At 41.7% G+C, this 24218-nt stretch overlaps 1 protein-coding gene across 4 annotated transcripts in view; it reads left to right on the forward strand.

The window, feature by feature from the left end:
• TESK2 (testis associated actin remodelling kinase 2) overlaps positions 1-24218 on the forward strand; it is a 162737-nt gene that overhangs the window by 82555 nt on the left and 55964 nt on the right. For all 4 annotated transcript variants that reach the window (XM_017881798.1, XM_017881800.1, XM_017881799.1 and 1 more), the window contains one exon: positions 1161-1282. In XM_017881798.1, the coding sequence (XP_017737287.1) occupies positions 1161-1282 (122 nt within the window). The remainder of the gene's footprint in view (positions 1-1160; positions 1283-24218) is intronic.

Here is a 24218-nt window from a genome sequence, read left to right on the forward strand (position 1 = left end):
CACGCCATTGCACTCTAGCCTGGGTGACAAAGCAAGACTCTGTCTCAAAAAAAAAAAAAAAAACCAGACATGATTGGCTGGGCATGGTGGCTCAGACCTGTAATCCCAGCACTTTGGAAGGCCGAGGCAGGCGGATCACCTGAGGTCAAGAGTTTGAGACCAGCCTGGCCAACATGGTGAAACCTGCATCTGCTAAAAATACAAAAATTAGCTGGGTATGTTGGCACATGCCTGTAATCCCAGCTACTCAGGAGGCTGAGGCAGGAGAATCACTTGAGCCCAGGAGGCGAGGTTGCAGTGAGCCGAGATTGTGCCGCTACATTCCAGTTTGGGTGACACAGTGACACCCTGTCTCAAAGAAAAACAACAGCAGCAACAAACCAGACATGATTTATTTATTTATTTTTTCTTTATTTCTTCTTAAAAAAAAAGAAAAAATGGGATACATGTGCAGAACGTGCAGTTTTGTGCCATGGTGGTTTGCTGCACCTATTGACTAAGTTCTAAGTTCCCTTCCTTCAGCCCCCACCCCCTAACAGGCCCTGGTGCGTGTTGTTCCCCTCTCTCTGTCCATGTGTTCTCAATGTTCAACGCCCACTTATGAGTGAAAACATGCGGTGTTGGTTTTCTGTTCCTGTGTTAATTTGCTGAGGATGATGGCTTCCAGCTTCATGGTACCCAGGAGTTAATGGGTACAAAAATATAGTTAGATAGAATGAAGAAGATTTAGTACAACAGGGTGATTACACTCAACAATAATTTAATTGTACATTTTAAAATAACTAAGAGTATAATTGGAATGTTTGCAACACAAAGAAATGATAAATGCTTGAGGTGATGGATATCCCATTTACCCCTTCCCTGCAAAGGACATGACCTCATTCCTTTTTATGGCTACATAGTTTTCCATGGTGTATATCAGACATGATTTATTGAGATGTTATTAACATTGTTTTTCTGGCCAACTCAATGTGAAATAATACTGGTCTTGGGTAGAATAATTCGTCTTCATTCATGGAAGTGATGCTTTAATGTAATTAGATGTATATTTTATCTAAAGTGGCACAAAAATATCTTGGCATATTGTGCATTTGGAGATGTTGACCTCATATATAGCTGTTGCCCTTGACCGTCTTTTCTTATTCTATTTAATATTCTAGGTACGACACCGAGCTTCTGGTCAGGTGATGGCTCTTAAGATGAACACGTTGAGCAGTAACCGGGCAAACATGCTGAAAGAAGTACAGCTCATGAATAGACTCTCCCATCCCAACATCCTTAGGTAATGGCTTTTCCTTCCTTCTGATCAGTGAGAAAACTGAAACATTGGAGGCTTGCTAGAATAGCACTAATAGCAAAAAAAGGAGGGATTCAGGATTTATCATGCTGAATCTATCTTGCTGGGGTTTAGTGGTACTCTAGGTCGTTTTCTACCCATCGAGACTTAATTTATTGGTAATTAACTGCATTTAATAAAGCAACTTCCTCTGTCTGTCAAATTGCTTTACTCTCATTAGAACAGTTGTTTTCTATTGCTGACTGGTAATTTATCAAAGAGGAGAGATTGTTATTTAATTTTCCTGATTACTTTATGGGAAATTGTAATTAAATCAGTGAGTGACAATAAAAGTAAAATTACGCCCTCAAGTTATCTATCCTTAACTTTTAGCACTCACTTGAGGAGACACATTTTGCCTTTGAGAATTATTATTATTTTTTTGAGATAGGGTCTTACTGTCACCCAGGCTGGAGTATAGTGGCATGATCATGGTTCAACGCAGCCTCGACCTCCAGGGCCCAATTGATCTTCCCCACCTCAGACTCCTGAGCAGCTGGAACTACAGGTGTGCCACCACATCCAGCTAAATTTCACATTTTTTGTAAAGTCAGAGTTCCGCCATGTTGTCCAGGCTGGTCTCAAATTCCTGGGCTCAAGCAATTCGTCCTCCTTGGCCTCCCAAAGTGGAGAATTATTTTTATAAGTTTATATAATTGTCACTTTTTAATAATCTGTATCAGAATCTTTCTTGCTTTAATTATTTTGATATTTCAGTCAGACAAGTATATTTTCTTTTTTAAAAAAAATTTGGCTGGGCTTGATGGCTCACGCCTGTAATCCCAGCACTTTGGGAAGCCGAGGTGGGCGGATCGTGAGATCAGGAGATTGAGACCATTCTGGCTAACGCGGTGAAACCCCATCTCTACTAAAAATACACACAAAAAAATTAGGCGGGCGTGGTGGCACGTGCCTGTAGTCCCAGCTACTCGGGAGGCTGAGGCAGGAGAATTGCTTGAACCCAGGAAGTGGAGGTTCCCTTTGGGAACCGAGTGCAGTGAGCCAAGATTGCGCCACTGCACTCCAGCCAGGGCGACAGAGCGAGACTCCGTCTCAAAAAAAAAACAAAAAAGAAATTTTATTTGGCCAGGCGTGATGGCTCATGCCTGTAATCTCAGTACTTTGGGAGGCCAAGGTGGGTGGATCCCATGAGCCCAGGAGTTTAAGACCAGCCTGGGCAACGTGGTGAAACCCTATCTCTACAAACAACAGCAACAACAAACAACCAAAAAAATTATCCAGGTATAGTGGCATATGCCTGTAGTTTCAGCTACTCAGAAGGCTGAGGTGGGAGGATCTCTTGAGCCCATGAGTTCACAGCTGCAGTGATCCATGATTGCAACACTGCACTCCAGCCTGAGTGACAGAGTGAGACCCTGTCTTAAAAACAAAAAATATTTTATTAAAAAAAAGACTTTGTTTTAATAAGACAAGGTCTCACTGTGTTATTCAGGCTGGGATTACAGATGTGATCCACCACACCTGGCCAAGTATATTTTCAAATGAGACCAAATAAGACAATTTAATTTAATGTATATTTAGTTAGGGTTTATGTGCAGGATGCTTTGAAAAGTTTAAAGTGCTATTTACTTAGGGTCATTTATTGCTAATTTTTATATGTTTATATTGGGCTAGAGAGAACTCATATGGCTTAAGTATGACTTACATGTTTGGTCAATGGTATTAAATTATGGAATTAAATTATACTGCTTACTTGAAACTTTTTATCTTTATATAGAATTATTGGCTTCCTAGTCTACCTCAAAATATTCAGCCAGTATTTTATTGTGGTAACTTTCTTTCAAATTTATAAGTCAAAATAACACTTTTTTTTTTTTTTTGAGACGTAGTTTCGCTCTTGTCACCCAGGCTGGAGTGCAATGGCTTGATCTCAGCTCACTGCAACCTCCACCTCCCAGGTTCAAGTGATTCTCCTGCCTCAGCCTCCCAAGTAGCTGGGATTATAGGCGCTCGCCATCATGCCCAGCTAATTTTTGTATTTTTGGTAGAGACAGGGTTTTCCCATGTTGGCCAGGCTTGTCTTGAACTCCTGACCTCAGGTGATCCACCTGCTTCGGCCTCCCAAAGTGCTGGGATTACAGGTGTGAGCCACCGCACCTGGCCAGATTAACACATTTTTTGAGCATATGTCTGGTGATATATTCAGACATCAGAAAGGTATCAAGATATATATAAAATGGAGTGTCTGCTAGCAAGGAATTTATACTTGCTCTACTTACATTGATGGAAAGAGAACTAATAAATTAACTAAGACACCACCATTTGAGTAGAATAAACTCTTAAGTGCTATAGGAGTTCAAATGAGTGAGGGGTCATATTAACTTTGAAGAGTCAGGGAAGGCTGGTCATGATGGCTCACGCCTGTAATCCCAGCACTTTGGGAGGCTGAGGCAGGCAGATCACAAGGTCAAGAGTTCGAGACCATCCTGGCCAACATGGTGAAACCCCGTCCCTACTAAAATACAAAATTAACTGGGCATGGTGGCACGCGCCTGTAGTCCCAGCTACTCTGGAGGCTGAGGCAGAAGAAGCTGTTGAACCTGGGAGGCAGAGGTTTCAATGAGCTGAGATTGTGCCACTGTATTCTAGCCTGGTGACAGAGCAAGACTCTGTCTCAAAAAAAAAAAAAAAAAAAAAANTATTTTTGGTAGAGACAGGGTTTTCCCATGTTGGCCAGGCTTGTCTTGAACTCCTGACCTCAGGTGATCCACCTGCTTCGGCCTCCCAAAGTGCTGGGATTACAGGTGTGAGCCACCGCACCTGGCCAGATTAACACATTTTTTGAGCATATGTCTGGTGATATATTCAGACATCAGAAAGGTATCAAGATATATATAAAATGGAGTGTCTGCTAGCAAGGAATTTATACTTGCTCTACTTACATTGATGGAAAGAGAACTAATAAATTAACTAAGACACCACCATTTGAGTAGAATAAACTCTTAAGTGCTATAGGAGTTCAAATGAGTGAGGGGTCATATTAACTTTGAAGAGTCAGGGAAGGCTGGTCATGATGGCTCACGCCTGTAATCCCAGCACTTTGGGAGGCTGAGGCAGGCAGATCACAAGGTCAAGAGTTCGAGACCATCCTGGCCAACATGGTGAAACCCCGTCCCTACTAAAAATACAAAAATTAACTGGGCATGGTGGCACGCGCCTGTAGTCCCAGCTACTCTGGAGGCTGAGGCAGAAGAAGCTGTTGAACCTGGGAGGCAGAGGTTTCAATGAGCTGAGATTGTGCCACTGTATTCTAGCCTGGTGACAGAGCAAGACTCTGTCTCAAAAAAAAAAAAAAAAAAAAAAAAAGGGTCAGGGAACACTTCGGGGGGGGGGCTTGAACTGGACTTTGAATTTTTTAAAATTACGTTTAATTTTGTGGTTACATAGTAGATATATATACTTATGGGTTACATAAGATATTTTGATGCAGGCATGTAGTGCATAATAATGAACCTTGATTTTTAATAGGATTTTAGAATATAGAGGAACTCAGAGCAAATAGTGACATAGAAAACACAGATACAAAATGCAAAGCTTTTGAGGAGTCAGTGAATAAAATCTTATTTGGCTAACAATGACAATAATAATAATGACCATTTATTGGAGGCATGTTGTATACTAGGTGTGTTACTTATTTAAAGATTTAATCTTCACACTCACTGTCCATTGAGGCCAAGAGATTATGTATGGGCCAAAGTCTCCTCTAAGGCCTGGGTTCTTTCTACCAGGCTTCTGTTAGAAGAACTGAGAATTTGATAGGATAGTATTGGTAGATAAAGGTGGAAAAGTAGAATTGGGTCAAATTATCCAGAAATGGTTTGCATAAATCCAAAGGATTGTAGTTTATGATCTGTGATTGGATTCTGAGCAGAAACTAGAATGATAAGGTAATTGATGACAAGATGCAGAATGGTTTAGTGTTAGAGAGACTGGTAGCAAAGATATGAATTAGGGGGCTTCCACTATGTTTAAGAGTGAGGTAGATGAGGCTTTGATATTCTGCTTAGGAATTTTTAAGATGATCATATTTTAAGTAATATCATCTAGCTTAAGAAGTCATGTTTTAATTTTTTATCATTATAGAGGTGATACATAATTGCAATGCAAACATTTCGAAAATAGAGTTAGTAAGAAAAAGAAAATAAAACTTGCCCTTAATCTCAGCATGTAGGGCTAAAACTAGTATTAGCATTTTGGCATCTTTCTTGCCAATCTTTTTGTTTTACCATTCGTTTTCTTATTCTCTTCACTATGAACTGAACTAGCAAATGCATGGAAAGTTGACTTTAAATAAATTTTATTCCATTACAGCAAAATCTTTAGATGTACTTGTTATATAATAAAATGGTGGCCGGGCGCGGTGGCTCAAGCCTGTAATCCCAGCACTCTGGGAGGCCGAGGCGGGCGGATCACGAGGTCAGGAGATCGAGACCATCCTGGCTAACACGGTGAAACCCCGTCTCTACTAAAAATGCAAAAAATTAGCCGGGCCTGGTGGTGGGCGACTGTAGTCCCAGCTACTCGGAGGCTGAGGCGGGAGAATGGCGTGAACCTGGGAGGCGGAGCTTGCAGTGAGCCGAGATCGCGCCACTGCACTCCAGCCTGGGCAACACAGTGAGACTCCGTCTCAAAAAAAATAAAAATAAAAATAAAAAATAAAATGGTATAGTATAACCTGAAACTGTAAAACTACTAAAAGAAAAGGCTGAGTGTGGTGGCTCACACCTGTAATCCCAGCACTTTGGGAGGCCGAGGTGGGCAGATCACGAGGTCAAGAGATCGAGACCCTCCTAGCTAACACGGTGAAATCCCATCTCTACTAAAAATACAAAAAATTAGCTGGGCGTGGTGGCAGGCACCTGTAGTCCCAGCTACATGGGAGGCTGAGGCAGTAGAATGGCGTGAACCTGGAAGGCGGAGCTTGCAGTGAGCCGAGATTGCGCCACTGCACTCCAGCCCAGGTGACAGAGTGAGACTCTGTCTCAAAAAAAAAAAAAAGAAAGAAAAGAAAACATAATAGAAAATCTCCATGAGATTGGGTAGACAATTTTTTTGGATGTGCACAAGCAACAAAAGCAAAAATAGACAAATGGGATTGCATCAAACTAAAAGCTTGGAAGGCCGAGGCAGGTGGATCACCTGAGGCTGGGAGTTCAAGACCAACCTGACCAACTTGGAGAAACCCCATCTCTACTAAAAAATATAAAATCAGCCGGACGTGGTGGCACATGCCTGTAACCCCAGCTACTCAGGAGGCTCAGGCAGGAGAATCACTTGAACCTGTGAGGCAGAGGTTGCAGTGAGCTGAGATCGTGCCATTGCACTCCAGCCTAGGCAACAAGAGTGAAAATCTTTCTCAATAAACAACAAAAAGGAAGGAAATACTGTCATTTGGGATAACTTGGATGAACCTGGAGGATGTTACACTAAATGAAATAAGCCAGACAAAGACAAATAACTCATGATTTCATTTATGTATGAACTCTAAAACAGTCAATCTCATAGAAGTAGAGCGATGAGGCTGGGCGCAGTCGCTCATGCCTGTAATCCCAGCACTTTGGGAGGCCGAGGTGGGTGGATCACAAGGTCAAGAGATCGAGACTATCTTGGCTAACACGGTGAAACCCTGTCTCTACTAAAAATACAAAAAATTAGCTGGGTGGAGTGGCATGCGCTTGTAGTCCCAGCTACTCAGGAGGCTGAGGCAGGAGAATCACTTGAACCCGAGAGGTGGAGGTTGCAGTGAGCCAAGATCGTGCCACTGCACTCCAGCCTGGGTGACAGAGTGAGACTCTGTCTCAAAAAAAAAAAGAAAATTTGGAGAGAATGGTGGTTACCAGAGGATAGGGGTGAGTGGGGTGGGATGGGGAGGAAATGGGAGGATGTTGGTCAGAGACACAAAGTTTCAGTTACATAGGAGGAATACTTTTCTGAAATCTGTTGCACAGTATGGTGACTACAGTTAATAATAATGTGTATTTCAAAAAAACAGAAAAAACAGAACTGCTGTGTAATCCAGCAATAGGAGTAAATTTCAAATATGTCACCACAGAAAATGATGTGAGGTAATAGATATGTTAATTAGCTTGATTTAATCATTCTATACTGTATACATTTATGTTTGATCTATTTTAAAAAGTAGTCGTATAGTATGATTAAAAATGAAGGCTTTAGGTTGGGTGTGCCCACACCTGTAATCCCAGTACTTTGGGAGGCTGAGGCAGACAGATCCCTTGAGCTCACAAGTTCAAGACCAGCCTGGGCAACATGGTGAAAACATGGTTTTCTCTACAAAAAATACAAAAATTAGCTGGGCATGGTGGTGTGCGCCTGTAGCCCTAGTGACTTTAGAGGCTGAGGTAGGAGGATGGCTTGAGCCTAGGAGGCAGAACTTGCAGTGAGCCGAGATCACACCACTGCACTCCAGCGTGGGTGATAGAACCAGAGCTTGTCTCAAAAGAAAAAAAAAAAAAGACTCTAGATTAGAGGTGTCCAATCTTTTGGCTTCCCTGGGCCATATTGGAAGAACAATTATCTGGGATCACATATAAAATACACTAACACTAACAATAGCTAATGAGCTAAAACAAACAATTCCAAAAAAAAATCAAAATGTTTTAAGAAAGTTTATGAATTTGTGTTGTGCCACATTCAAAGCTATTCTGGGCTGCATGTGGCCCGTGAGCTGTGGGTTGGACAAGCTTGCTCTAGATTCTAGATCAAACTGTCTGGATTCAAATCCTGGATCTTGGGAAAGTTTAGTTAACCTCTCTGAGCCTTAGTTTTCCCATCTATAAAATGAGGGTATTGACAGTAAATATTTTATGGAGTTGTTACTGAAGATTAATTAAATTAGTACATGTAAACCACTTAGAATAGTACCTTGTATGTGGTAAGTGCTCAGTAAATGTTAGCTATTATTATTAGTTTATTTTCCTCTGGGTGCTTCTTTCAGTGGCCTATTATCATAGCCTATCTTTGTTGTTGTTGTTATTTAGTTTTTATTTCATAATCATAAACTTAATTTAACTCTGCAATGCAGCTAGGCATGGAAGGGAACAAGGAAAACGTGGAACTCAAAGGGAGCTGCAGCGAGAGCACAAAGATTATGGGATACTGTGAGCAAATGGGGTGGAGGAGTGCTCTCCTGAGCTACAGAAGGAATGGTCTGGTGGTTAAGATAAAATACAAGTCAAATTTATTAGAGTTGTCCACAGTCAGCAATGGTGATCTTCTTGCTGGTCTTGCCATTCCCAGACCCAAAGTGCCCCATGGCCTCCACAATGTTCATGCCTTCTTTTCACCTTGCCAAAGACCACATGCTTGCCATCCAACCTGACACATAAACCCTGGAATAATTTTGTCAAAGCAGGAACCCTTATAACCAAATCCTTTCTCTCCAGTGGTCAGAGCACAAAAGTTTTCTGCTGTCTTTGGAACTTTGTCTGCAAACAGCTCGAAGGAGACGTGGCCCAAGGGCTCGCTGTTTGACTGTGATGTTGAAGAACATGGTGGGGTTGACCATGGCTGATAGTACAGGGCTTCCAGCGGTGGCAGCAGCATCTGCAAAGCACCTACCATTTTTTTATTCATTTACTCACCAAACACGTGTTGAGTGCCTACTGCTGCTTTTAATAGATTCAACGGTTTTCTACTATTGTTGTCCAATAGAACCTTCTGCAGTGATGGAAATGTTCTATATTTCTGCTGTCGAATAGCCACATGTAGCTGATAAGCATTGAAATATGGCTAATGCAAATGAGAAATTAAAATTTTATTTGAATTGGTTTAAATTTAAATTGCCACATGAAGCTAGTGCCTACTGTATTTGATAATGCTGGGCTACTTACGTCTTTGCTTTTGTTTTGCTACAGGTATATGTGTTCCAGCCTAGAAACATGTAGGATTGTGATGAGACCAACATTACCATTCCTATTCTGTATCTTCTTGATATACTTTCTTAGCTTATCTCCTTTTGATACTTTTGCTTAGGAATGATCCCTACCTCCACCCTCATCCCCCTTAACTTAAAAAAGTAATATTTTTTGCTCTCAGCCAAGTTTTCTAATGTATGAAAGGTAGCATTCAGTCTATCTAAATCTTCCCAATAAGCCCACAAAAGAGATGATATATATAAAGCCTCTGGCACAGGAACTGTCACACTGCAAGTATAATACATGAGAATGATAATTATTGTTAACCACGTGGGTTTGCCCTCTGATGGTGACCATTTTTGTTCTGTATAAGCCATCTGTCTCAAATATACTGTGGTTTAAAAGCCTGAAAGTGGATTACTTTTTAAAAGAAGCCTCTAATTATTTATATCTTTTATGTTTTTATGTCTTCACTTTCACTATATATTTTGAATACAACAAAAGGAAATTATTCTAACCAGTGGCCTAGAGCAAACAAAGTCCTCTTGGCTTTTGTTACCCAGAGGAGTATTAATGTAGTAGAAACATTTATTATACTTCCCTGTGACTCCTTAAATGTCAAATCAAGCATGACTATGTTTTGTTCTCAAGGTTCTTAGAATTTGTATTTTCTAAATGCTTTCTGGTTGTCTTAGCAATTTGCTGTTAATACTTATGATTTAAATTTTTTGGTTGCTATTTGTTGGTATGGCTCTTAGTCTGTTTTCAAGTTGTAAACATTATAAGCTCTCTTTTATATGTGTAGAAGTATGAACCAGCATTTTCCCCCAAATTGAGATTAGATCTACATTGGGAAGAATCCATCTCTTGGAACCCTAGGATTACACAGATGTGCCTTCTCAGGTGCTGGCCCAGGTGGGAAGTTGCTGAGTAGATGAGGCTTCTGTTCTCTTGGCTTCGTCTAGTCAGAACAATTCCCCTTTTTATCTTTTTTATATTGAACTTCTGTATAAGTTTTGAAGAAAAGGTCTCTTGCTTAAAAGAAAGAGAGAGAGAAACGAAGGAAAGAAAAGAAGAAAGAAAGAAAAAGAGTGTGCTGAAAATTACTCTGTTAGTGCTTTGGAAAGTCTACTTGGGAAAGAAGACTATCTGCATGATCTGCCAGATGGTAGGCATTTAATCCTCTGGGCATACCTTGGTTCTCTTCTGCCAGAGCTATTGTGTGCCCAGCAGGAGTGAGTGAGCTGAACCTTTGTAGTTCTCTTTTTCTTGACCCCAACCTCCCAGTTTCCCTTTTTCCCTTTATCTCCCTTCCTCCTAAGATTTCTATTTGGAAGGAAAAGTGTGGGCCTGGTAAGTCATAGAGGTAGTACTTGCGTAAATTTTGTTCATGTGTATGTATTCTGTTTATACATGGGCCCAGTGAAGATTGGTTGTTTTATCATCAGTTGCTCAAAGTTATCAGTTAAAAAAAGGAACAATAAAGTACTTTGTTGAGTGCAGGGACTGATTGTTTAGGTCTCTTGTGAATAAGGTTGTTTATGCCAGGAAGTCTTTTTTTTTTTTTTTTTTTTTTTTGAGACAGAGTCTCGCTCCGTCGCCCAGGCTGGAGGCAGAGGCCAGATCTCAGCTCACTGCAAGCTCCGCCTCCTGGGTTCACGCCATTCTCCTGCCTCAGCCTCCCACGTAGCTGGGACTACAGGCGCCCGCCACCTCGCCCAGCTAGTTTTTTGTATTTTTTAGTAGAGACGGGGTTTCACCGTGTTAGCCAGGATGGACTCGATCTCCTGACCTCGTGATCCGCCCGTCTCGGCCTCCCAAAGTGCTGGGATTACAGGCTTGAGCCACCGTGCCCGGCATGCCAGGAAGTCTTATGCTCAAGATCTGTAACCCAGTTCCATGCCCCACTCACTTCCACTCCCCGGTGGCCTTTCTAAGGAACTATACACTCAGGTTTGTTCTCATACCTCCCCCCGACCCCAATACAGGGTCTCACTCTGTTGCCCAGACTCACTGCAATCTCTGCCCTCTGGGCTCTAGCAGTCCTCCCACCTCAGCCTCCTGAGTAGCTGGGACTGCAGGCGGATGCCACCACACCTGGCTAATTTTGAACAAATTTTTGTAGAGAAAGGTCTCACTATATTGCCCAGGCTGGTCTTGAATTCCCGAGCTCAGGCAGTCCTCCCACTTTGGCCTCCCAAAATACTGGGATTATAGGCTTGAGCTACTGCACTGGGCCCCTCTTTTTTGTTATTTATGCCATGAGAAATTTAATATTTCTTTTAGACTCCTCCTTCAATGCACCAAGTATGAAATTGAAGAGTATGCCTTCAGTTCACAAATATTTACTTGGAACTACGCAGTCCCTCCCTGTGCTAGGTAATATCATGATTAATGCAAGAGAAATAGAGGCTTCTTGTCTCCCAGAGAGTCTCCTTAAGAAGTAAACTATACTATGTTGGAAATAGACTAGCATTAGCTAATGCTGTGAGAATATGGCAGGATATTTTCCCAGTCTCAGTTATTAAGACAGCCATCTTTCCAGTTATCCATCCTGAAAAATTCCAGCCATTTTTGATTATCATGTATTCCTTGTTTCTAATGAGAAGCTAAGCTGTGATTCTAAATATTCAAAGACTTTTGCATCTATTCCTTCCCTCATATGTGTGCTGTAATTCAGCCTTCTTCACTTTCACCTGGAGTGAATTATTTTCTCTGCCTCTTTGCCCTCTTTTTCACTCTTCCTGATACACAACTCTAGTTGTATAGTTTATTTCTTAAAACTTTTTGTGGCTCACATTGGTTTCAAAATTGAGTCAGAAATTCTTTAGACTGACAGTTAAGGTTCGATCTGTTTTTCCAACCTTTTCTTCCACTCTTTCTCTTGTACAGTTCACACAGCTCCACCATTTCCTAATTATATTTTCTAGGACAAGTTATTTAACCTCTGTGGTTTGATTTATTCTGTTTAATGAGAATGGACCAGATCAGTTGTTAGAAATCACATTGGGGCAGGGCATGGTGGCTCACACCTATAATCCCAGCACTTGGGAGGCTGAGGCGGGAGGATCATTTGAGCCTAGGAGTAGTGAGCTATGATGGCTTCGTCCTGCCAACTGCACAGACAAAATCAATTCCCTGAGATTGTGGCATTGCAGTAAGAAAGAGTTTAATTGACTCAAGGCCAGCCATGCCAAAGAAGCAGTTATCACTTAAATCAGTCTTCCTGAAGCCCTCTAGAGGTTAGAGTTTTTATGGACAATTTGGTGGGCAGGGCTGAGGGAATGGGTGCTGCTGATTAATTGGGGGTGTGGAAAAGTCCTTGTGCACTGAGTGTACCTCTGTGTAGGGCTACAGCAGGAGTCCTCAACCCCCAGGTTATAGACCGGTACCAGTCTGTGGCCTGTTAGGAACTGGGCCACACGGCAGGAGGTGAGCAGGTGAGCAAGCATTACTGCCTGAGCTCTGCTTCCTGTCAGATCAGTAGTGGCATTAGATTCTCATAGAAGCGTGAACCCTGTTGGGAACTGTGCATGCGAAGGCTCTTGGTTGTGTGTCCCTTATGAGAATCAAACACCTGATGATCTGAGGTGGAACAGTTTCATCCCAGAACCATCCCTCCACCTGCCCCTCCCCCAGTCTGTGGAAAAATTGTCTTCCACAAAACCAGTCCCTGGTGCCAAAAACGTTGGGGAACGCTGGGCTACAGGACCAGTTGAGTCATGAGTCAGAAGTCTGGGTGGGGTCAGTCTGAAAAAATCTCTCAGAAAACCAGTCTTAGGTTCTATAATAGTGATGTTATCTATAGGAGCAGTTGGAGAAGTCATAAATCTTGTGATCTCTAGCCACATGACTCCCAAGCAGAATTCTGGGCCCCTCCCATAATCCTAACCTTGTGGCCTTTCCTTAGTTTTACAAAGATGGTTTAGTTTTGGGAAGGGCTATTATCATCCTTGCTTTAAGGTTAAACTGTAAACTAAATTCCTCCCAAAGTTAGGTTGGCCTATGCCCAGTAATGACCAAAGACAAACAGCTTGAGGTTGGAGGCAAGATACAGTTAACTATGTCAGATTTCTCTTTTGCAAAGGTGGTTTCAGTTGTGCTGCTGAACCACAGACTGCGTGATATAGTGAGACCCTGTATGTAAAATAAATAAATAAATAAATAAATAAATAAATATATAAGAAATCAAATTGAATTAAATGTTGAATAATTTTTAAATAATCAGGTTTTTGAAATATCTTAAGAGTGAATGAATGTGGATGTGGGGTGTGTTCCAGAATAAATGGACAGTGTTTTAAAATTTTTTTTTTTGAGATGGAGTTTCGCTGTTGTTGCCCAAGCTGGGGTGCAATGGTGCAATCTTGGCTCACTGCAACCTCTGCCTCCCAGGTTCAAGTGATTCTCCTGCCTTAGCCTCCTGAGTAGCTGGGATTACAGGCGTGTGCCACCATGCCCGGCTAATTTTTTGTATTTTTAGTAGAAATGGGGTTTCACCATGTTAGCCAGGCTGGCCTTGAACTCCTGACCTCAGGTGATCCATTTGCCTCGGCCTTCCAAAATACTGGGATTACAGGCATGAGCCACTGCTACTGACCTAAAATGTTTTTTTGCATCTGTTGAAAGTTGAAGAAAAATAATAAAGTGGATCTCTGATTTTATCATTGTAATCCTCGTGGGTAACTAGGTGAAAGACTCTCAAGAGAGTTCACAAAGCATCTTTTGTAACACTAGCATATTGGTGAGGTGATCTTAATTTTTTTTTTTTTTTTTTTTTTTTTTTTTTTTTTTTTTTTGGATGGAAAAGTCTCACTCTGTCACCCAGGCTGTAGTACAGTGGCATGATCTCTGCTCACTGCAACCTCCAACTCCCAGGTTCTTGTGCTTCAGCCTCCCAAGTAGTTGGGATTACAGGCATGTGCCGCCACACCCAGCTAAGTTTTGTATTTTTAGTAGAGATAGGGTTTCACCATGTTGGTCAGGCTGGTCTCAAACTCCTGGCCTCAAGTGATCTGCGCCCCCTTGGCCTCCTAAAGTGCTGGGATTACAGGTGTGAGCCACTGTGCTTGGCTGAAGATTTTTAATATAAACAATGATTACTAGTTATTGAGTACCCTTTATGGACCACTATTAATTTCCTGCCGCACTCCATTTCTTCCTTTCCAGACCTCTCCCACCATTCATCTATCACTTGAGGCAAAAGCTTACCATTCTTATTATCTTTCTCTTATACCCTATTTCAAACCATCAAGTAGTTCAGCATTATCTTCAAAATATGTCCTGAATCTCTTTGCCACCTCTACATCTACTACTGTAGCCCAACCATCCTAATTGATCTCTTGTCTTCCCCCTTTGCCCCACAATAGCCAGATTGAATTTTAAGAAGGTAAATCAGATTATGTCATTTCCCTGCTGAATTTCCTAATACAGCTTTTTGTCATTCTTCAAAGTTCATACTCTGGGCTTTAACCTATCAGGCCCTAAATGACTTGGCCTACCTGGCTCTGCCCATATTTCCAATCATTCTTCCTTTTTTTTTTTTTTTTTTTTTTTTGAGACAGAGTATCGCTCTGCCCCAGGCTGGAGTGCAGTGGCCGGATCTCAGCTCACCGGAAGCTCCGCCTCCCGGGTTCACGCCATTCTCCTGCCTCAGCCTCCGAGTAGCTGGGACTACAGGCGCCCGCCACCTCGCCCAGCTAATTTTTTTGTATTTTAGTAGAGACGGGGTTTCACCGTGTTAGCCAGGATGGTTTCGATCTCCTGACCTCGTGATTCGCCCGTCTCGGCCTCCCAAAGTGCTGGGATTACAGGCTTGAGCCACCGCGCCCGGCCCATTCTTCCTTTTTCTTACATCATTCTAACCACACTCACTAACCTTCTTGTTTCTCAGACACATTAAGCTTTTTACCCTGCTTCAGGGCCTTTGTGCTTACTTTATTCCAGAATCATATGATATATTTTTGCTGAGATTCTCCTGCCTTAGCCTTTTGCCCCTCCTCAAAGAAATCTTTTTGACTAGTCTAAAATAGACATCGATATCACTATATATATATTTCCTCTTATTGTGCTTTGTTACAAGTTCTCATTGCTTCTGAAAAGAACCTTATTCATTTGTTTACTTATTGCTTAAAGCCTCCGGTATTGAGTGAGCTCTCTGAGGGTGGAAGTTTATCTTTTTCACCATCGTATTTGTAGTGCCTATAGTGTAGTATCTCTAGAAGCTGATGCCAATTAGAACCAAGCCAGTTTGCATCACAGAAACTTACAAAAGCTCAGTAACTGAAGGTGGGTGTCAGGCTTGGGCTAAAAATAAGAGGGCTATTCAAAGTCTTTTAAGGGGTAACTGGGCCTGAAAGTCAACATCCCCATTTCTTGTAACTATTCAGTTAAATATCACCCACCCCAAAAAGACATGGTTTAGTTTTGGAGAAAAATTGAACCAGAAATACTTCATACTAGTGAACATCTGATAGAATATGGGGAAGAATGCAATACTTAAAAGAGGAGATGGGAGGATAACCTGCATACTGGAATGGTGAGGCTCATAAGACTTCTAGTCACCTTCCATCACCTGGCGCTCAGGCAGGCAAAAATCATTCCTATCCTACCCTCAACCCTGCCACTTGCCAGGAAATTGATGGATTTTTTCCTGGAGAAAATGAATAGCCCCAAATAAAGGAAGACAGTTTTTTTTTTTTTAAAAGTGACAACCTTTGTCAGAAGTATTTGACTTTGGCAATATAATAAAAATAAAACAATTTAAAAAATTAAAAAAGTAACAACCAAAAAATCTGAACAGTTGTCGTCCTTTTAGGAGGTTAGAGAAGATACTGCATCCATGAAACTAGAATACTATAAAATGTGAATAGAAAACCACACAGATTATTGTTTTTGGAAATTTAAAAATATGATTTAAAAAGTCAATAGATGGTTAAGGAGATGAAGTTGAGGAAATCCTCCATTAGTCGGAAAAGATAAAAGAAAATAAGAGAGAACAGATACGAAAATTTAAAGATTAACCTAGGAAGTTTAATTTTGATTGATAAGAAAACATCTTCTAGAACCCAGAGAGCGTGAGTCTATGGCCATACCACCTAAGATCTTAACTAAGATCATATGGGATGAGGCACATTGGGGTGGAGTTAAGATCAAATGAGATGAGGCACATTGGGGTGGTATGGCCATAGGCTCATGCTCTTTGAGTTCTCACCATTCAGTATGCAGACTAACCCATTGTGCTGGGCCTGGCTAATACCTGGAGGTGAGAACCAAAGGACATGTGCTTCCAGAGCATATCATTGTGAAATTTTACAATATGGGTAATAAAAATATTCTAAACATTTCCACAGAGGAAAAATTTTTTAAAAAAATCTTACCTGTCATTTTTTATTATTGTTATTACTACTGTCATAATAATCTGAAGTATCATATATTGAGGCTGTATAGCTTAAAGTTTAAGAGTTAAAAATTCACTCCCTGACTCTTCCATTTGCTCATTGTGTGCCGTTAGGTGAGCCACTTAATCTTTATTTTTCTTATCTCTAAAATAGAAATAGGCCTGGTGTGGTGGCTCAGGCCTGTAATCCTAGTACTTTGGGAGGCCAAGGCAGGCAGATCACCTGAGTTCAGGAGTTCGAGACCAACCTGGCCAACATAGTGAAACCCCATCTCTAATAAAAATACAAAAATAGCCAGGCATGGTGGTGCATGCCTGTAATCCCAGCTACTCGGAAGGCTGAGGCAGGAGAATTGCTTGAACCCAGGAGGTGGAGGTTGCCGTGAGCCAAGATTGCGCCACTGCACTCCAGCCTGGGTGACCGAGTGAGACTACATCTCAAAATAATAATAATAATAATTAAATAAAATAGAAATATACTTATCACATATTTTTATAAGGATTAAATGAGATAAGCTCTGTAAAAGTATTTACACAGTGTGTCTGACACATCCTTAGGTGCTCGGTAAATGTTATACATCACCATCATTGTTTGTCTGTTTCCTTGAAGGAGGAAACATTACATTTCTTCCTTTTTTTTTTTTTGAGACGGAGTCTCGCTCTGTCGCCCAGGCTGGAGTGCAATGGCGCAATCTCGGTTCACTGCAAACTCCGCCTCCCACGTTCACGCCATTTTTCTGCCTCAGCCTACCCAGTAGCTGGGACTACAGGCGCCCACCACAACACCCGGCTAATTTATTTGTATTTTTAGTAGAGACATCGTTTCACCTTGTTAGCCAGCATGGTCTGGCTCTCCTGACCTCGTGATCCACCCGCCTCGGCCTCCCAAAGTGCTGGGATTCCAGGCGTGAGCCACGGCGCCGGACCATCACATTTATTTCTATAGCCCCCACTTAATCCCCTTTGCATGGCACTGTACTTAATATATATGTGACAGACAGTACAAAAATTTCAAGTATTCTAATATTTATGGAGAGCACAAACCTTGCACATACTAATTGCTTGATACATGCTTATTAGATTGATGTTTTCTTTCCTCTATACATTTCATTCACTTTGGGATAGGGAGAAGAAATAAATCATTGTGAGAGTATTGTTTCAGAAGTATGCTCACATAGATTGAAGTCTATATTTCTATTATGTTACTTTGGTGTAAATTTATAAGTAATTTTAGAATAAAGGAGAAATTTGGGAAGGAAGAAGAAACTTTTTTAGGGCTTGGGGAGACAACTTAAATATGTGAGTTTGTGATTATTAGTTCTCTTTTGAACTTCTTGGATTAAGAAAAAGCTTTTTGGCCATATTTAAAGTCACCATATGTATATGTATTAATAGTTCTGCCTTTGTCAGGAGACTTTTTGTTTTGTTTTGGTTTTGTTTTTTTTTTGCTTGCATGGCAGTTTTGAGCATTGTGATTTAAAATTTTTGTTAAACTACTTATAAATTCATTCTTTGTTTAATTTTAGTTTGTTATTCAAGATAGAGGGTATATATTTTCCTCCCAGAAATCTTGGGTGTTTTTTATTTATTAAACTATTTTAATATTTGTAAGCAAGCAGATCTGACTTTAACTTTTTAGATCTTTGTATTGCTTCACCCCAAAAAAGTAAAATTGGACCATGAACTTGATTGGGCCTCTTGTTATTATGTGTAGTGCTGTTGACATGATCTGATTGCTGAGCAATGTTTGTTCTGCCTTTGGCTGTCTTAAAATTGGACTGTTAAAAACCATAGGCAAAAAGGAGAAAGCGAGACTGAACCAGCTCTGCCTAGTGTCACCTGATGTGAGACTCTGGTGGTTAATGTCTGTTCAGCTGAGTTTTCCTTAGGAGTTCTCATATCTAGGACCTAGCACAACCAGTTTTCCATGATGTAATACCTCTAAAACATATTTGAACTGCAGCGAGCCTTACCCAAGGATATTACTGCCTTTTTATAGGTTTAGATTCATAGTTCTTCTGGGACTTGAGATCTGAGCCATTGCCTTCCCTCCTCCTCCTTCTCCTCCTCCTCCTTCTCCTTCCTTCTTCCTTCTTCCTTCTTTCTTTCTTCTCCCCCCTCCCCCCCCCCTTTTTTTTGTCTGCACAGCTCACTGTAGCCTTGACCTCTCAGGCTCAAGCCTTCCACTTCAGCCTCCTGAGTAGCTAGGACCACAGGCATGCCCCACACCCAGCTGTTTTTTTTTTTTTTTTTTGATATTTAGTAGAGATGAGGTCTCCCTATGTTGCCCAGGCTGATCTTGAACTCCTGGGCTCAAGCAATCTTCCCACCTCAGCCTCCCAAAGTACTGGGATTACAGGTGTGAGCTGCTGTACCTGGCCTTTTTGTTGTTGTTATTGGTGATTTTTTTTTCTAGCCCAAGTCCAAGAAATGATGGTATCTTTGTATTATTTGGGAGTAAAATGCAAAGCAATTTATTTTGTGCTACATGTTAAAGGTTAGTGGAGTCTGGTAGAGTATGTTACAGGTCCCTTTATTCCAAAATTATGAGAGGAAATTAGATAAAATTCTGGGAAAACATACTTTTTAAAAAAGAATAGGCCGGGCACATTGGCTCATGCCTGTAATCTCAGCACTTTGGGAGGCCAAGGTGGGTGGATCACTTGAGGTCAGGAGTTCGAGACCAGTCTGGCCAACATGGTGAAACCCCATCTCTACTAAAAGAATACAAACACTTAGCTGGGTGTGGTGGTGCACGCCTCCCAGCTACTGGGGAGGCTGAGGCAGGAGAAAAGTTTGAGCCCAGGAGGTGGAAGTTCTAGTGAGCCAAGATCACGCCACTGCACTGTAGCCTGACCAACATGGAGAAACCCCGTCTCTACTAAAAATACAAAATTAGCTTGGCATGGTGGCGCATGCCTGTAATCCCAGCTACTTGGGAGGCTGAGGCAGGAGAATCGCTTGAACCCAGTAAGTGGAGGTTGTGGTCAGCCAAGATAGTGCCATTGCACTCCAGCCTTGGCAACAAGAGTGAAACTCCGTCTCAAAAAAAAAAAAAAAAAAGTAAACCAATTTATGTAGATTTCAGCAATCTTTGTATGCATCTGTTTTTCTTCTTTCTTTCTTTTTTTTAGAAGACAATGTCTTGCTGTTTTGCGCAGGCAGAGAAGTGCAGTGGTATGATCATAGCTTACTATAAACTTGACCTTCTGACCTCAAGTGATCCTCCTGGCTGTCTTCTGAGTAACTGGGACGACAAGCACACACCATCATGCCTGGCTAATTTAATTTTTAAATTTTTTTAGAGATAGGGTCTCACTGCATTGCCCAGGCTGGTCCTGAACTCCTGGCCTCAAGTAGTCCTCCCACCTTGATCTCCCAAAGTGCTGGGATTACAGGTGTGAGTCACTGTGCCCGGCCTCTTTTCTTTTCCTCTTTTTTTTTAATGGTTATTTTTCTTAGCAGAGTTTCAGTGTTTTAGATGTAGGCCTTTTAGAAAACATAAGTATCAAAATTATGTTCACGTTTTAACATTGTATTATAGGTTTACTTAGGCCTCTTAATCGTTGTTACCATAACCTTTAGAATCAGACATTTTTCTGGAAAGACCAGTATGGGTCAGAAGAACCCGTATGATATGGATGCTGCTTACTGCTCAACGTTGGCAGCAGAAAAGCTCGTAAAGCAAACCAGGTAGATTTTCATTGGTTCGTAGATAGGCAGTTCTTTTTTATGAATCAAAAATCAAAAGTGATTTTATTGAACCGCTGGCCTTTTTTTCTTTCATAGTCATTATCACAGGGCAAAACATAGACTTTGGAGCCAAACATCCAGATTCCAGTACCCTCTTTAATGTTTGTCAACTCATTTAAATACTTCAAACCTCATTTTCCTAGATGATAAAGTGGGGGTGATTTCATCTCAGGTATATATTTATAAAGCAACTAGCACAGTTTCCAGGTATATTGTAGGTAAGCAGTAAGTAATTTTCTTGACAGCTTTGATACAGTGGCCACAGAACTCTTCCTACCAGGTGCTGTTATTCAGCCTTCAGGAGGTCCATGAACAGGAGTAATAGTAGTGTTGTTGTTGTTATTATTATTATTATTATTATTATTATTTTGAGATGCAATGTTGCTCTTGTTGCCCAGGCTGGAGTGCAATGGTGAGATCTCGGCTCGCTGCAATCTCCGCCTCCCAAGTTCAAGCAATTCTCCTGCCTTAGCCTCCTGAGTAGCTGGGATTACAGGCGACTGCCACCACGCCTGGCTAATTTTTATATTTTTAGTAGAGACAGGATTTCACAGTGTTGGCCAGGCTGGTCTCAAACTCCTGACCTCAGGTGATCCACCCGCCTTGGCCTCGCAAAATTCTGGGATTATAGACCTGAGCCACCACACTTGGCCAGTAGTGTCAGTGTTTTTTAAATCAGTGTAAGGACAGCTAGGTATGTTTTAGACTATGTCACACCTCTTTCTTCACTTCTTTTTCCACTTCTTTTTTTTTGTTTTTTTTTTAAAGACAGAGTCTCACTCTGTCGCCCAGGCTGGATGGAGTACAGTGGCATAATATCGGCTTACTGCAACCTCTGCCTCCTGGTTTCAAGCAATTCTTGTGCCTCAGCCTCCCAAGTAGCTGGGATTACAGGTGTGTGCCACTGCATCCGGTTAATTTTTATATTTTAGTAGAGATGGGGTTTCACCATGTTGGCCAGGCTGATCTTGAACTCCTGGCCTCATGTGATTCACCTGCCTTGGCCTCCCAAAGTGCTGGGATTGCAAGTGTGAGCCACCATGCCTGGCTCTTCCTTCACTTGTTTGTTTAGGTAATAAAGTTTTGAGGGAGGATATTTATGCTTTAATGTTTAACTCTGAGCTTTATACAGAACTGTGAATTTGATAAATATTTGACTGACTGAGTGTGAATGCCACCAAGGAATGTGTTAATGTTATTTTCCTTATGCTAGTTTACAAAGAGTCAAAGTCTAAAATTTGTTTTAAATCTGTGAACATTATATCACAGGGGAGTGACCCATGCAATTTTTTGTATTATGTACCTATTGTTAGTTTTCTGTGGCTATCATAATGAATTACCACAAACCTAGCTTAAAACAACACACGTTTATTTTATCTTACTGTTCTATAAGTCAGAAGTCTGGCAAGAGTCTCACCGGGCTAAAATCAAGGTATCAGCAGGGCTGCATTCTTCTCTGGAGACTCTAGAGGAGAATCCATTTCCTTACTTTTTTCAGCTGTCAGTAGCTGTTTGCTTTCCTCGGCTCATAGACCCCTTCCATCTTCAAACCCAGTAATGAGTCTTTCTCACATTGCATCACTCTGATATTGACTCTTCTGCCTCCCTCTTCCACCTATGAGGACCTTGTGATTACTTTGGGCCCACCTTAATAATCCAGGATCATCTCTATTTTAAAGTCTTCTGACCAGCAACTTTAATTGCACCTACAATTTTGATTTATTTCCCTTGCCATATAATGTGACACAGTCACAGGTTCTGGGGGGATAGACATCTCTAGGGGGCCATTAGTCTGCCTACCTCAGTATCCTATTAGGAAGGCATTTTTGAGCACATCCCCATGTGCTACTATTAACCCATAATTAAATATTAGTAAAAGTAACTTTCTCTTTTTATCAAAAATAAGTAAAAGTTTTAATTTTCTTCCCATACTCCAATGGATAACCCAGCTCATTACCCATTTTGGAGACTGCTGGCTAATAGTAGGTCCTAGGATAAGACCTGCCTTGGAATAAGAATTTCAACTTTTGGCCGGGCGCGGTGGCTCCAGCCTATAATCCCAGCACTTTGGGAGGCCGAGACGGGCGGATCACGAGGTCAGGAGATCGAGACCATCCTGGCTAACACGGTGAAACCCCGTCTCTACTAAAAAATAAAAAAAAAATAGCCAGGCGTGATGGCAGGTGCCTGTAGTCCCAGTTACTCGGGAGACTGAGGCAGGAGAATGGCTTAAACCCGGGAGGTGTAGCTTGCAGTGAGCTGAGATCCGGCCACTGCACTCCAGCCTGGGCAATAGAGCCAGACTCTGTCTCAAAAAAAAAAAAAAGAATTTCAATTTTGTCAGGACGCAATATCTTCATGCCTGTGAAATCCCAGCAATTTGGGAGGCCGAGGCAGGCAGATTGCTTGAGCACAGAAGTTCAAGACCAGCCTAGGTAACATGACAAAACCCCATCTCTACAAAAATACAAAAATAAGGCCTGCCACGGTGGCTCACGCCTGTAATCCCAACACTTTGGGAGGCCAAGGCGGGCGGATCACCTGAGGTCAGGGATTTGAGACCACCTTGACCAACATGGAGAAACATCATCTCTGCTAAAAATACAAAAATTAGCTGGGCATGGTGGCACATGCCTATAATTCCAGCTACTTGGGAGGCTGAGGCAGGAGAATTGCTTGGACCCAGGAGGCAAAGGTTGCAGTGAGCCGAGATTGCGCCATTGCACTCTAGCCTGGGTAACAAGAGCAAAACTGCATCTCAAAAAAAATACAAAAATTAGCTGGGCATGGTGGCATATGCCTGTAGTCCCAGCCACTTGGGAGGCTGAGGTGGGAGGATCGCTTGAGCCCAGGAGGTGGAGGCTGCAGTGAGCCAAGATCGTGCCTGGGCAAAAGATGGAGACTTTGTCTAAAAAAAAAAAGAATTTCAACTTTTATTTAAATTCAATGAATATTGAGCACTAACTATGAACAAGGCAATGTTTTAAGTATATGGAGAGACACAAAACTACGTGGTATATGTTGTCCAGGTGGACTAACTGTTGGCTTAAAGACTTGTTTTTTTTTCATGTCCTAGTCCAATGAAGGTTGGGTGGAGGTGGAAGGGGAGCTCATTTTCACCTAGAACAGGGCCTCGGATTCCTCCACTGGATCTTCTGCATCTACTGGCAGATGAAGGAAGAAGGTGTGGAAGATGGTGTTGAGGTTTTATGGAACAGGCCTAGAAATGACATAATCATTTCTACCCATATACCACTGGCTAGAACTTAGTGTTACAATCTTAACCAACTATAACGGACACTGGGAAATGTAATCTGCTTCGGGAGGAAAGGGGAAGCAATTTGTTGAACAAGTAGCTATTCTCTTCCACACACAGGATCCCTGCCCTCAAAGGGTATTGTGGAAGAGGTAGACATTAGGTAAAACTTGATGGAGAAGGCAGGGCCTCATAAGTGCTCCAGTAGAGGTTTATTTTATTTTATTTTACTTTTTTGAAATGGAGGCTTGCTCTGTCGCCCAGGCTGGAGTGCAGTGGCACAATCTCGGCTCACTCCTGCCTCTGCCTTCTGAGTAAGTGGGACTACAGGTGCAGGCCACCACACCTGGCTAATTTTTTATATTTTTGGTAGAGATTGGGTTTCGCCATGTTGGCCAGGCTGGTCTTAAACCCCTTTTTTTTTTTCTTTTCCTTTTTGTGGAGAACGGGGTCTCGCTATATTACCCAGCAGGTCTCGAACTCCTGGGCTCAAGCTATCCTCCCACCTCTGCCTCCCTGAGAGCTGGGATTACAGGCGTGAGCCACCACGCCCGGCTGTCTTAAACCCTTGACCTCAAGTGA

This window comes from Rhinopithecus bieti, unplaced genomic scaffold (assembly GCF_001698545.2).
Source record: "Rhinopithecus bieti isolate Rb0 unplaced genomic scaffold, ASM169854v2 scaffold_12155, whole genome shotgun sequence".
Classification (NCBI taxonomy): Eukaryota; Metazoa; Chordata; class Mammalia; order Primates; family Cercopithecidae; genus Rhinopithecus; species Rhinopithecus bieti.